This window comes from Stigmatopora nigra, chromosome 22 (genome assembly GCF_051989575.1).
Source record: "Stigmatopora nigra isolate UIUO_SnigA chromosome 22, RoL_Snig_1.1, whole genome shotgun sequence".
NCBI lineage: Eukaryota > Metazoa > Chordata > Actinopteri > Syngnathiformes > Syngnathidae > Stigmatopora > Stigmatopora nigra.
In genome coordinates this window covers 3,759,263-3,774,307 of record NC_135529.1, presented here as the reverse complement: position 1 = coordinate 3,774,307, position 15,045 = coordinate 3,759,263, and the positions used below count along the sequence as shown (strand labels likewise).

The following is a 15,045-nucleotide window of genomic DNA, read 5'->3' as shown; positions in this document are numbered from 1 at the left end:
AGACCACCATCACATAATGTGTTGCAAAGAGGCGTGCTCAATGGTGTGAAAGGGGTCATCATTGTTCACCCCTCCACGAACAAAACATGGTCTTTTTTAAATGAGACTTCCTCTGTATGTCAAGTAAATTACCAAAATCCACTTTGACATATATAGAATGCCTAACTGTAGATTTGCGGTGCAGACATACATATAGCTAAATGAGTCAGCCACTTAATATAAAGACACGTTAAAATCAAAGCCTCCCTAACCATACTCCATCAATGAGGCTTCATCATGCCCTGATGCATAGACGAGTCAAGTAAACAGATTCATGTTTACTTCCAATAATGATGCTGTCACAATGACTGAAATGCTATTGTAAAATATTCCAAAGAGTCGAATAATAGACATGCATAAGGGTTGTGTAGTGTTTTGATATCGTGGTCTTATTTTAATGTACTATAATAATATATATATGTATGTATAATGTATTTTATTGTATTGTTGCTGCACAAAGTTGAAGAGGATTCTACTGAAAACCATTGATTTAATATTACAAATGACAGTTATAGATGAATTTGGGATAACCTGTTGGATTGCTTTTTAAAGGGAAATTATTTCAGATTATTGCACATGCAAAGCTATGTCATGATAGAAAAAGGGACAACAGAAGATGAACTATTAAGTTGGAAATCATTTTTATTGTTTGCAGTTTCACTTCTCTTGCTCTGCACAACATTAGTAGTTCATATTCATCATGATACACAGACTCAATTCAATTACTATAGATGCTAACCTCATATTTGTGTTTGTGTTCAATATAGCTGGCCACGTGGGATCCAGTTCATGGACTGAATGGCACCCTGACAGACAGAAAATTGGAAAACAACATGCGGGGAGTTGTACTGAGAGTCGTTACTGTCTTGGTAAGATCCACTGCTATGATTTCAATATTATGACGATCCATCCATGCTGGGGTGTTATGACGCAGTAGCAGCCATGTTGTGAAAACCTGTATGTATCTACAAGCATACAATAAAAGCACAAAGTATATAAATAAACATTTAAGAAATAAAATTAGGTATTACATTAGGTACTCCCCCAATAATTGGCCTATCAAATCAGGGCTGTTATGAGGGAACCATGTGAATATTGCATCAGGCAAGTTAGAAAGGCCATCAAAACAAATATTTTGAAACTGAAATATCAGATTGACTGTATCCTATAAGAAGTTCCAGCAGAGTTCTACGAAGGAAAAACCCAAATAAGTCAGTCAAGCTCACAATTGCGACTCCTTTCTTAGCCTCTCTCCCCTAGAGCGGCCACCAAAGTCATTTGAGAACATCCCGTATTCGCTTTTAAAGATTCACCGCTGTAAATTCTTTATATCCCGTCTTTGAAGTGTGAGACGCTGAGAAGAAAGCAATGATGCTTGACATCTTTGTGGTGATTCCTTTCTTCTGCTTTGCTTTTTAGCCTTCTTATTTCCCCCAGATATACTCTCATAATAATTTTACAGGGAAAAGAACTCGTACTCTTTATTAATGTCGTCAAGCTCCTTTTGTTCTGGACTAAGGATGATTGGAATGCATGAGCAAGCTGAGGCTGCATGTGATCGTTCTTTTTTTTTTTCTTCATTCTTCACCCTTTAATCCAACTAACCGTTCATCACAAGGTGATTTAATCCCCTCTCTTTTTATGATCTTATGATACTGGCTAATACATGTAGAATCTCACATTGTCTCTTCTTAACATAGATTTTACATCAGTAAATAAATATTATAGTCAGAATTTTGCTCTTGTGAGAAAAATGGCTTGGGCAGTTATAAAACATACACAGACCATACCAGCCATTTTACCCTTAGATTATTTGTGTCCACACCTAATGCCACTGACTCCTATATTAACCATAAATTGTAATGGAGAGGCCATATGGCTATTACTCACAAATGTATTCATTCATTTTCCATACCTCTTATTCTCACAAAGGTCGTGGGGGCACTGGAGCCTAACATAGGCAACTATGGGCAGTTGGCTGTGGGCACTCGTGGCACAAGGAGACCAACATTTTAAGCTCACACTTGTATCCGGGGACAAATTTGAGTGTTCAAATAGCCTACAATATTTTTGAGATATGGGAGGAAAATAGAGATTGGAATGAAAAATGTCTGAACAAATATACAAGATCCCTCTCAATGGTACTCCATTAACAAATGTATCCTTTGGATACAAGATGAATTAGTTATTGACCATTTAAATAGGGGCTAACATTATAGCACTGTTAGAGGAAATAAAAATATGATTTCCATTGATTAGAAGAGGACTATGTTGATTTTTATATATTGGCTACCTGGTCAATAATTTTGCAAATACAGTTATCTTTATGTTGTTCATTAGCAGAAGACATCTTTCTCAAATGGGCCTATAATTTATATTTCATCACAATGTAACTGAATAGTTTTAAGGTCATTGGTTGCATTAAAACCTTTTTTTTTTTTTTTTGGTGGAAACTGAATGGTACAAAGAGGTCGTAAATTCCCCCAGTGACTCACTTTGCTCGCAATTTTTTTTTGTATTTTACAGCTGCATTGAAGTGACAGCCTTGGCCAAAGGGATTCTATTTATATTTTATTATATATGTCTGTCCTTCAATGAATGCTTTATCTTTTGTACTTTTCAAAATCATGCGCAAAGAACATATCAGAGAAAACGTAGCCAACAGTTTATTTCATAACATTGATGTTGTGTTATGATATTTAAAAGGTTTTGTTGTGCATAGAGTATGATAAAATTGAATAAAAAAGGACAACATATTTCCAGATTTGCTGCCCACGAGTATCAGTTTTGACAAATATACAGATATATATTCCTTTGGGGTGAGGGAGGCGTTGTCGGGTTGTATATGATAACTAAAGGAACATCATTAACTAATCATATTTGTGGTTTGAAATTTACAAAATGGCTTCTATCTTATACATATGTCCTTTTCCTAAACCTGCCACGTTCAGTTTGTATTTGCTCAGACCTTTGCACCTTCTGGTGGCCTTTTTTTTTCCAATTTGCATATGTATTTCATTTTATTTATTTGTATGGATAATGAATGAATGAAAACGGCATTGGGACCACATGAGGCTGGCTAGAAGAAAACAGGAGGTGGAAAGAAAGTCTTGTGGGGTGGGAGGGTGCTTTTGCTTTGCTTGCCTGCTTGCTGCATGCAGACAGATGTGATAACATTTTTCACGCTCCACAAATAAGGAGAATTGTCGCCTTGATGGATGTGACGCTTGGCTAGACTGGCAGAGAGGAAACACAGTATCTCTGGCATATGTTTAGGGAAATACGGCATTGTGGCAGCGTGGAAAAAGCACCAACTGGTATCATGCAGCTGGTGAGTGGCAGGGGGAATACACGAGTGTCAAATAACAGATAAGAGAAGACAGTGCAATGAAGCCTCATAGAAGGAATCAACTCATAGGGCATTTTTTGTATTTTTTTATGCTTTCAGATATTTAACGTGAAAAGCCTCAACCAGGTATTGATTGAGGCCGGCAGCTCAAAGACAGACTATTCAGTCCAATTTTTGGGGAATGATTAAATGAGCCTTCACCACTGAAAACTTTTGACAATGCTTAAAATTTGACAGTATTGATTAAGTTCTGTTGTTGGCCTTTTTTTTCTTAACTTGACATTTTGTTTGAGATTGAGGTTTTGTTTAGTTTTTTTCCAATGAACTTTTCACCTCAAAGACACTTTTTGTAGTATAATGAGGTGAAGTAAAAGTATGTGCTGGCATTTACTTGTGGGAGTCATGAAGTGTTCTCATGTGTATTGTACAGCTTGTATCAAAATACAAAAGTGTTACATCAAACTGAACATATGTGGGTATATTTCCAAAAGCTAAATTGTTTTCCCAATCAGAACATAGACATGTAGTGGCTAGTTTTCACTTTTGCCTCAATGTTATGAGGCTTTGTTTGAATCTGGGCTTCAACCTATAATGCATTACCTAATGATGCATGTCATCATTAGAATTTCTGAAGAACATGTTGTAGACATTTTAATAGTGTTCTTAAAAGAATGACTAGTTTTTGTGTCCCTTGTAAATTGCAGTACTGTCATATATGTGCTTATCTTTTTCAATTGCTGATGGACAAAAACCTGGTCAAATATTTTGTGAAAATATATTTGAAAGTTTCCTTGAAGGGGGCTTTCTGATTGTTAAGCTCAGACAATATTGAAGCTTATAGTTTTTTTTTTTACAAACTTTGTAGCAATGTTGGTGAGAATCGATAAAAAGTAAGACTGGAGGTTTCAGCAATAATGACTGTAAAGACTTTCTCTGCAATCCACACGTTGAAGAGAAAAGACAATTCGGAGAGAACAATGGACATCTGCCTAAAATAATGGTAGTAGTGGTTCCCCAGCCTGCTGCTAGTGGGTTGTCATAGGTTCCAGAACCCCTACGATGCTTGTGAGGATAAGTGGTACAGAAAATGAATGAATGGTTGAAAGAGCAGAAATGCTATTTGGGGTCCCACTGCACAATCAACATTGTGTTTATGTGTGGTTGTGTGGCTGTGTGGATGTGGCGGGGCTGCATAGGAGGTGTTCCTGCTTGGACTGATGGATGCTTTTAGTGCAAGAAGGTCTTGGCATGCATGTCCACTCACTACCTAATAGCTTATTGAACGGCCACAGCTAGCAAAGATTAGAAACCCCGAAGTTAATCGCATCATGTTGGTATGTGTGTGTGTGTTTGTGTGTTGGCGTATTGGTGTGTACACGCATGGACAACGAGCAGCTGGAATCAACTCAATAGAGCATAGGCTTTCCGTAAATCGAGGAGACGTTTCGGTCTAAAACATTTCATTTATCAATAGGGAGGTTTGCGTGAGTGGATTTAAGTGAAAATTCCCCCCGTAAAATGCAAGTATTAGATGTGTGTCTCTTGGGGTTTTTTTATTTTGATTTTTTTGCTTTGATGCTTTATAAGACATCTTTTTTTCACCCCTGAATGCCAGCGATTTTTAATTGCCTTAAATGTCAAATGTTTGCTGGATGTCTTTAACGTCAACAGGCAGCTGCCCTTTAGATGCCACGCACATATTGATGAGCAATGGGTGCTGGGAGGTGTGACACACTGACATGAATGATTAGGATTAGGGTGGAAGGAGGTCTCCAAGTGCCCATTTAACAGCTTGCTTCTGTGATCTTCCTACCAAACTAAGGATCAGCCGCCAGTAAATATCTACTTGCAGTTTTTCCACACTTTGTCAACCTCATGGACTCAAGCAAGGTCTGAAATCTGATTTTAAAGCAAATATATAAAATCTACTGTATTTTCTGGACTATAAATCACGGAACAAAACAGATCATTTGCACCCAGCTGGAAGGAGAGGGAAATGTACCATATGTTAAATCCAAAAAGGTTAGGAAACACTGGTCTCACCGATAGACCTAAACACAATTGGGTCACTGTCAGACTGATTTTGAGCACCATGAAAATGTGCATTGATGTTAGATAATGTTTTGACTAAAGCACTACTTGGTTGTTTAGTTCAAACCTTTAACCTTTGGAAAGACCTTTCGGATGATGCTCTCAAGGGCCCTTTAGTTATTGTGTGGGTTAAACTTCCATACAACTGCTTTATTGATTGCCTATTTGACCGACTAATGCTAAAAGATTTTTGCCTTTCCAGGAGGAGCCGTTCGTGATGGTTTCTGAGAATGTTCTTGGCAAACCAAAGAAATACCAGGGTTTCTCTATTGACGTCTTGGATGCGCTCTCCAACTACTTGGGCTTCAAGTATGAGATCTACATTGCACCAGACCACAAGTATGGTAGTTTGCAACCCGATGGTCAATGGAATGGACTCATGGGGGAACTCGTTTTCAAGGTGAGACGAATATCAATACAAAATTAGATGTTTCCTACAGGATAAAACCTTTTGAACCAATATACAAAACTGAATGCATAATGCCACGTCCCATTGGAATCACTTCTGCATGCTATGTATGCAATGGATGGCTTACGTTTCCTTTTTGGGACTGTTTCTCAGACAATCGTTTGGCCCACTTATAGCATTTCAGTAGGAAAATCATGCCATGTCCACAGTACATATTTAAATGAAGCAACCTCATGGGGCTCCCTTAAACTCCATTTAAATCGGACAACTCAGATTCAACTCCTCAAGCGGACAATAATAAGATGAATAACTCATAAGATTTGTTCTGTAAAAAAAATATAACTGCACTTTATAGTTGCTCTGACTGCATATTTGGAGAATAGAAGAATATTAGATGGTATAATTGTTTGTTACAAAGTGTTCTGAAACAATAAGTACTATAAGTTCAATATATAATGCCATTAATGGCATTATGAATTCAGAGAGTGTCACATATTAAAAGATTTCATTCTTATCTGCAAACCTATACTCCGGGTAAACCAAAATAGGATTCTACAGTTATACGGAAAGTTCAACGTGATTTTCCCAGTGCCTGAGTTCCTGTATTTGGCTCGTAGTGACATTCCCACGTTCAAAGTCATAAATCAAAGACAAGCTTTTTGATAAATCAAAATATTACAGCTGCTAGCGTAACTCCAGGGACTGGAAACATTTTAATTACCCCCTTTTTTTTTTGGCAACGCTAATTTTAATTGCACCTACTGAATCATGCAGTCTTGAAGTGCAAAATCATTCAGTTTACATGTACAAATGATGCAAAGATGATTGTCTGTATTTCAAATGAGAGTAATAAATAAGAGCTAAAATGAAATGCAATAAATGTTGTGTGTATATATATGATATATATAATATATAGTCGTAGATGTAGATATATTGATATATAATGAATAATCCTTTCCTCTGTCATTTAGCGAGCTGACATCGGACTCTCAGCCCTGACCATCACGCCCGAGCGCGAGAGTGTCGTGGATTTCACCTCACGTTACATGGACTATTCCGTGGGTGTGTTGCTGCGTAAGGCTGAGCGCACAGTGGACATGTTTGCTTGCTTGGCACCGTTTGACCTGTCACTGTGGGCGTGCATCGCTGGTACCGTGCTGCTGGTTGGCATCCTGGTCTACTTGCTCAACTGGCTAAACCCACCTCGACTGCCCATGGGCTCTGTATCCTCCACAACACTCTACAATTCTATGTGGTTCGTGTACGGATCCTTCGTACAACAAGGTACATACACAATGCATCACATGGGTTGACCTCTGCTCTCTGCTCTGGTGTCTAAAAGTAACTGGAGATCCTGCATGATGAGATGTGATTGTGGTTATTAATAAGGCAGAATGGGAACATAGTCTATACTTCAGTAGTCTGAAATGTTTCCGCAAAAATAGAAAACAAAATCTAAATTGCTCTGTAATATTCATAATTGTATATTTATTTTAATCCAAAGATTTCCTCTTTTTTTGTTACAAATTAGTAATTTATCCCTCTTCTTATATTAGGTTAACACATTTGCTAGAGGAATAAGGTGATGGTTTGTTCTGTTTATTCTTGTAGCTATGACATCATCAACACTTAGCAAGGTGACCAGGGTGTAAGGGTGGCAATTTGATGGCAGGCAAAACAAGCTTTGTGTTGCACTGCCAGCAACTGCACTTAGAGAAAATAAATGGAGAATGCTGATCTTGGAGGGACATTATTTGTCCAAATTTAGCAACAAATTGTACGGTTGGAGTATGTATTGTTGGACATGACACTATGTGGCAAGAAGCAGAAAATTTGATGCGTCTGACTTTTTGCGTGGTGCCTGTGAGGCAACCTTGATGCAAGATCAGCAATCTATAAATATGTTACACTACACAGTGATCAGCAGCTTCGAACTCAAAATGTCGGTCCTTATACCCAACATCTTTCTGCTTCACAATCTCTGCTTTGCTCCACCTGCTTCCTCCCTGGATCACCTGACAAGAAATTCAATGGTGGTCTTGTTCTTTTCCTTTGTTGTTTTTGTGTTAAGATTGCCTCGTAGCTACTAATGCATTTCTGCATTTTTCAAAGGATTACTGCGGACTTTTTACCATATGTTGGTTCTAAGTTTTCTTTCTGTCTATGTAAAATGGGATGAATGAGTTGCTGATGAGCACGGTGCCTGCCCTTCCCTCAATAATCCTCCATCTTGTTGTAGCGTCTAACGTCCCTAATGATGATGCACGCTAATTGCTGTTTGATTTTTGGCAATCATTTCTCTTTTTGGAGTAATTAACATTTTAGTCATGGCATCATTAGTGAGGAAAACGTGTGTGGAAGGATCTCATTTTGAGCAGCTTGTTGAGCTGCTGTGCACCAAAATGCAGCTGCATGTTGTGTGCACTGTACTGTGTGGGTGTGTATGTGTCTATGGGGGGGTTAATGCAAGGAGCAGCATTATGGTCACAGATGATTTGTCACTGATTTGGAGGACCAGAAATCTCGCTTAGAATTTAACCAAGCATGAACAACACTCATCCCACTGCAGGGTAAAGTAAAAGTAGAGCCTACTGTAAAAAGTCAGCTGGAACGCTCAGAAAACAGAATGCAGTCCATTTTGGAAATCAAAGACACATTTTTTTCCTGCAGATACTTCATACTTATTGCTGTCTATGTTTACAATTGAATTGAACTATACTGTGAAAACAATGTAACCCTTGAGAAAAATGGGAGCGGAAACAATATTTGGGTTGGCTGTCTTGCTTTGGGCCTTTTCAAGCAAACCAAGCATGAGTACTAGGAGCATGCTGTGAGATGTTCTCAGAGATTATTTTCATATTTCATGTCTCTTTCCTTTCTTATTCTTTGTAGTTTCACAGTATTTTGTTGTTTCAGTCATCTCCCAACTTATTTTTCTTAAAGGAAGAAACTTTTTATATATGATATAGTATTTCCCAAAGATGCCAATTCACATTTTCATCTGGGTCGTACTTGCCTATGGTCAGACTTGGAAAGATCATTACAATAATTCCTGGATGGGACGAAGGTTGAATGATTGCCAAGGCCAGGGCCACCAGGTCCCAGGGTAGAAAGCAAACAGATAACATTAGCACAGTATTGACTGGAAGCTGCGCACAGGCTGGTCGGAGCAAGACCCTGCAGGGAAGGGGACATGCACTCATTTGCAGTCTTGTACACTGGCGTTTGGATTTTGAAATGAGCCACCAGAGGCAGTGGCTAGAGTGAGAGCTTGGGAAGAGGAAAGTGATTGGATGGAGATGGGTGTCATGCGACGTCTATAGAGTGTTAAAGTCAAAATTGTCCAAAGGCATTGCAGGGCAGTGAGATGCATACCCCTATTTAGTAAAATATACCAGAAAATTGAAGTGATGGCAAACAATCACCAAATCACTGCAAGAGCCCATGATTAAAATATTAATTTTTTTTGAGTTTTCAACAGTATGTAGTAAATACGTTTTCAGAGTGGCATTAAAAAACTATTATAAACTTGGGACTACAAACCGCACCCAATTATAAACTGGATCGACCAAATTTTGCAAAACAAATCTGCATTTGTTTAAATATTATATAGCCGTGTAAACCATAAAAATATTCACACCAAAAGACATGCACCTCATTAAGTTAAAAAAAAGTATGTAGTTTTGTGAAGAAAGAAGAATAATGTTCCAAAGAAGAATGTTACAAACCTATTTGTTCCAAAAATTGTACTCTTTTATCAGAGACTCCATTATGTACATAAACTGGATTAGCCACAGATTTGGAGAATTGTACCAACACAAGTCAAAAAGCAGATATGCAACAGTGTTCTAATCTTTAATCTTGTCTCCTGCTAAGATTCCTTTCCGTCTCCTTTTATGTGTTACCGCTTACATATTTGCTGTTGTCACGACTCAAACTGTTCATCTTGAGCAAAAGAGGAAGATAGAAGAGAAAAGAAACAAAATGTGGGTGTCAACTCATATAAATGCCTTGCATAAATATTTCCCAGGTGTCCTCTTTCTCCCACTTAATCACGGCACAACCTAATGTTAGAAACCTGAACATTGAAAGATAAGGTGATTTGTGTGTATGGATAATGCCAGACACAGTCTACACAATTTGAGCTTGATTACGGCCTGACAGTAACGTTGTGCAGACTCATTTACTGCCATGGCTGACATCACTGCGCCTCATGTAGTTGTGCATTTATATACCGAGTGCTGATAATACATCTCAGATACCTCACAGCCACGTGCTAAAGTTTTTTTTTTTTTTTTTGCTGCTTGTTGTCCCACATAGTGTGACACTTCCTAAGTGTCCCTACTATTTGTTGATAAATATTGACCAGTAGTATAACTTTTTCACTGACCTGTGCTCTGGTGTGTTTTTAACCAGCAGACTGTGACAATTACACATTGACTGCGGACGGGGGCACACAGTTGTGTTCCTCCATCCCACGCAGACAAAATAAACATTGAAACTGATTTTTCAGCGAATCTTGTTTATAACGATTGTGGTGATACGAGCAGATCATACGACCGTCACAATGTGATAGAAGATTCCTCTGTGGCCATTGTTGATTGATATCTGCTTGTCTCAACTCTTGCCAATATTGAATGTCAGAGCATGCTTTTCGCGGCAGTACGTAATGATCAGGGAGACGCTATGTCTTGTAATGTGACAATTCATCTATTCTAAGACAAAATGCATCAGCAAAAAAAAGTGTCTGTGGCAAGCATTAATTTCATGTTAGAAAATAGTGTTTATGTGAAGCTTTTTCATTGCTAGTCAATTTTAATCATATAGGTGATAAATTTTAAGTGCAAAATATGTAAAGTTTCATAAGATCACTAAAAACAAAGCAATACAATTATATGCTATGTCTTGTTTTCAGTAGTGTATAAGAAGGCCAAAATAATATTCATAGCAGAATATATATGGATATTTTACATCAACATAGCTGAAAAAGAACCTGTCATAAACTCCCAAAAAGTGTATGGCCCTGGTATGTGTGCTTTGGAATGAAGAGTTGAGTAAATTACGTTTCCATCCACTTGTTGTAGCATAGCTGTCCTCCATCTCAGCCTCTCACTGTGCGACAAGCATTCGCATCCCCTCCATCATTACCTCTGCCTCCAGTGTGCTGCACTGCTGTGAAGCCAGTGTTACCATGACAGCCTTTATTTCTTCTTCATTTCTTTTTATTTTTTTCTTCTTTTTGTCTCCCCAACTTTCTTGAATCCATTATCCCACTAGAGTAGGGATTCGCCGAGGTGGAGGCAGTGCAAGTCCTTTCCCCCCGTGACCAACATTTGTTTTATTTTCATCCATCTGAGAGGAAGTCTCTCGGCATCTATAGTACATTCAACTCCTATTCATTCATTTTCTACACTCTTGGTTTTCTCATTATCCTGTCTCTGCATTCTCTTGAATCAGCCCTCCATTCACTGCTTTTAGAAGTCAAATTGCATTTACATTTCTACTTTGTGTGTGTGAGAACAGGCTTGGTATGGACTTTAAAAATACAACCTCCAAAACAACGCTCCTGAAATTGATGCCTTGTGATTTTTGGAGGGTATGCATAATGTGATTTTGTTGAGATTTTAATCATGCTACATTGCCATTCCCTGGCCATTCCCTGCCACAATCTGAGTGGTTTTCCAAATTATTCATCTATGGTTACACACGTTAAACAAGCAAAATAAGCATTTCTGAGCAATTAACATAGAGGAATTGTATTCTTGAGTTACCTCTTTTCACATATCCAATAGACGACATGTTTTGTCATGAATGGCTATATTTGGTAGTGAGAGTGTATCGGTGGAGAAGGTTCTTAACGAGACGGTCCCATTTCCAGCTTTTAAAACGGCGATAATGCAAAGACCAGTTTATATTAAGTCATGTATGAAATATATAATAACTTTGGCAAATTGGTTGTAGGTAAAACTGTTACCTCACTCTACGTTAGAGTGCTGCCATATGCTTGGACAAATAGATGATATCCCCTCTTTATGTATTACCTTCATACATGGGTGACCCATCTAACAACTTTTTAGAGATACCAGCTGTCACGTGAGCTTTCATTTATAATTATCATTTCTTTTAATTATCATTTTATTTGCTTGATTGTATGGGGAAAAATAGGAATACGTATAGTGCACAAAAGATGACTTTAGGAAAGTGTGAGCATGATGCTGCTGCATTCTTTTATAAGACTTGGAGCACCAGATATTTCCCTGTTATTGTCCGCTGTGGGGATAACCAGTTTGGAAAATGAATGAATAAATATATATTAGCATTCATTGGACAGAAATTCATATGTGATCATAGTTTTTGTGTACTGTCTCCTATTACTGGTAGTTATTTTTCCTGCTGGATGAGATACAATTCTGGCTTCTTTTCACATTGACCTTCCCCTTCATTTCCAACAGCATATGTGAGTTATGAGAACATGTTCCCAATGACATTGATTATGGAAAGTCACTTAAAAAGGTATAGGCAGCAATTACTGCACCGGTTAGTTGGAAGGCAAGCCAGGTTTCTCTTCTCATAAGTCTGAGTACATAATTGCATTGTGTCACATTTAATTAGACACTGAAAAATCTCTTCTACTCTCCAGAGAGTAAAAAAAAAGAATAAGCCGGATTTTGAATTTAAACAAGTACTCATATGTTCTAAATTAATATTAGAAAAACTGGTTTAGCTGTTAATCTTTGGTTGTAGTCTGTTCTGTGCTAACCTTACACAAAGAAAATTAGATTTTGTCACTCAAAGGAAAAACCATTTGGTAAAAAACTACCAGTTACTAAACTGGCATTGAGCATAGTTCCAAACACTGTTTTATTTTTAAAGGATGACTTTTTGCCCTCTATCTAAAACAGTTCCAAGTTCTTCAAATAACATGTCTGAGACAGTGGGAAATTTTTTCAGAGGATTGGAAATCATAATCCAACCGATTTTACTTGCTTGCCTTGCCTTGCTTTGTTTGGGCAACTGCAAATTTAGTGAACTTAAAGCCAAGAGCCAAACCTCTCGCTACAGACACTTTTAATTGCAAGCATAGAGCCAAACGGTCATGGAAAAAATTAAACCAATAACGCCATTTCTCCCTTACAGTTTTGCCTTGTATCTCACCTTTAAAGAAAATAAGACTAATGTAATGGAATTTGTATGCATGTAAAAGTAGACAGTCCCCCACACCCAATTTTATGCTGTTCTCGGATACCAGGTTCTTCTAAATGATGGTTTTATATTTATCGAAACAGAAGCGCATGACAATATTGCGTCATTTTTTTTTTTTTTTTGCATAGGATAGGTCGATGAGAAAGCAATTAAGCGTGTTGTTTGTTCAGGCTGCAGTAGCTCAGAAGGCTGACCTTGACGACATAGTTACAAAGAAATTGTCTGATTATTGTAGGCGGGGAGACTAAAATATGTGCAGCGATTGCTGCGGCTTCAATGACTCTCTGGTGACAGATGCTGGCTTGAATTTGATCCGCAGATTAAATGCAGCTTCAAAGTCTTTGAGACAACCTTACGTTTCCATAGTTACAACTTAATATTTTAGGCTGTAAGGTACACTTGCCTTAGTATAATTGTATATATACAAAAAACGAGCATAAAGCATAATATTTCAAATATCATAATACATCACAATTTAAATAGGCAGTGGCAAATATGTTATTATCCAGATGTAAAGCAATAGTTTGGGTGAAAGTGTAGCCATTTAAGAACCCCTACTGTGTGTGATAATATATTAGTGAGACTCCAAACTAGGGCCATGTTATGATATCAAATTTAAGTATCAAATTGTCATCATCCAGTACTAACATTGCAACACGACATTACAAATTCAAACAATGACTATTAAGTGATCACATTAGTGGACAACTCTGATCGAACGTTAAACTCCTCACACACTGCTGAACAGAAAGCAATAAAAGAAAAGCACTGGTGAAAGATAAACGTGATGGTGGACTAGCAGTTTGGACACCCGACTCAAGGAACTGCGCAGTTTCAAAATCATTCCAGCTCCATAATCATTCCAGCTCCATTTTTGTCAATTGATGTTCATTTGGACCTCTGGCAGAACATGGGAGATCATTTTAAACTTCTAAACTTTTCAATGTAACCATGGTATAATCATCAAAAGAAATACTTAATTTAATCTGTCTGATTTAAGTGTCTTACAATAGAATAGTAATTATTTTAATTCAAACAAAATCTTAATCATGTCTGCTTTTGTATATTAAATTACTTCTGCTTACTTTGGCTACTTTGCTTCAGAACGTCATGATGATTTCTTCTCTTCCTTGAGGCAAATATCATTGTCTAACGCTAAGTCTCAAAGAGCTTTCCAGTTAGCAAAGCCGATCATGTTTTTGCTGGAAATCAATTCTTCTCAAGATGGGCTCTATGGAATCCAACAGCATGGCCGGAGGAAAGTGTATAATTGAAAACAAGTATTGTGGTGTTTGAACTTGGCAATGAAGTCTAATGAACTATATTTCTTCTCTTTCTGCGAGGCCCAACTTTTGCCCTCCAGGAAACAAAATGCTTAGCTACATGCAAAAAAAAGATCCCTTTCACATTGAAAAAGCACACAAACACCCTCATACACACATAGCTGTGTGTGTCTGGCTTTTGTTCCTCTCATATTATACACAGATTGTATTGATCCACATGCTGTAGAGGAGACTGTAAATAAAGGCAGTTTTTTTTTTGCTGACTTTTTCGCATTTGAGTTGCATTCAAGTGTGAAGTCAGAAAAAAAGTGCTGATCAAGCTGTTGGGAAGAAAATATAATGTTTCCAATGTCACCACAGGTCCTTTTGTGCAGTGCAGTGAATTGAATATTGTGCACAGTTCTAAATGCAAGAGAGTAAAGCTACATAAATACAACCCCACCTTGTCTCTTCAAAATTGAATCTTCCCTACCAAAACTGCTGCTCAAAACTTGCAAAAGTTTAAATATTCTACATGCAAACATACACACCCAAAAAAATAATTAAAACACAACATGGAGTGTGAAGGAAAGCCCCCCAGAAGGCCCGCCACAGTACAATTTTAGAAGGCTTGCACCATCTCTTCTCAGAATGCATTGAGTATTCATAGTTTTGTATGTTTCCTATAACCT

At 37.7% G+C, this 15,045-nt stretch overlaps 1 protein-coding gene across 5 annotated transcripts in view; it reads left to right on the top strand.

The window, feature by feature from the left end:
- The window catches only part of LOC144215399 (glutamate receptor ionotropic, delta-2), a 230,902-nt gene that overhangs the window by 163,688 nt on the left and 52,169 nt on the right, over positions 1 to 15,045 (top strand). For all 5 annotated transcript variants that reach the window (XR_013330421.1, XR_013330422.1, XM_077744290.1 and 2 more), the window contains 3 exons: positions 807 to 908; positions 5,682 to 5,879; positions 6,860 to 7,172. Coding sequence is in view for 3 of the 5 variants with exons in the window: in XM_077744290.1 (XP_077600416.1) it covers positions 807 to 908; positions 5,682 to 5,879; positions 6,860 to 7,172 (613 nt within the window). In the remaining 2 variants the exon portion in view is untranslated. The remainder of the gene's footprint in view (positions 1 to 806; positions 909 to 5,681; positions 5,880 to 6,859; positions 7,173 to 15,045) is intronic.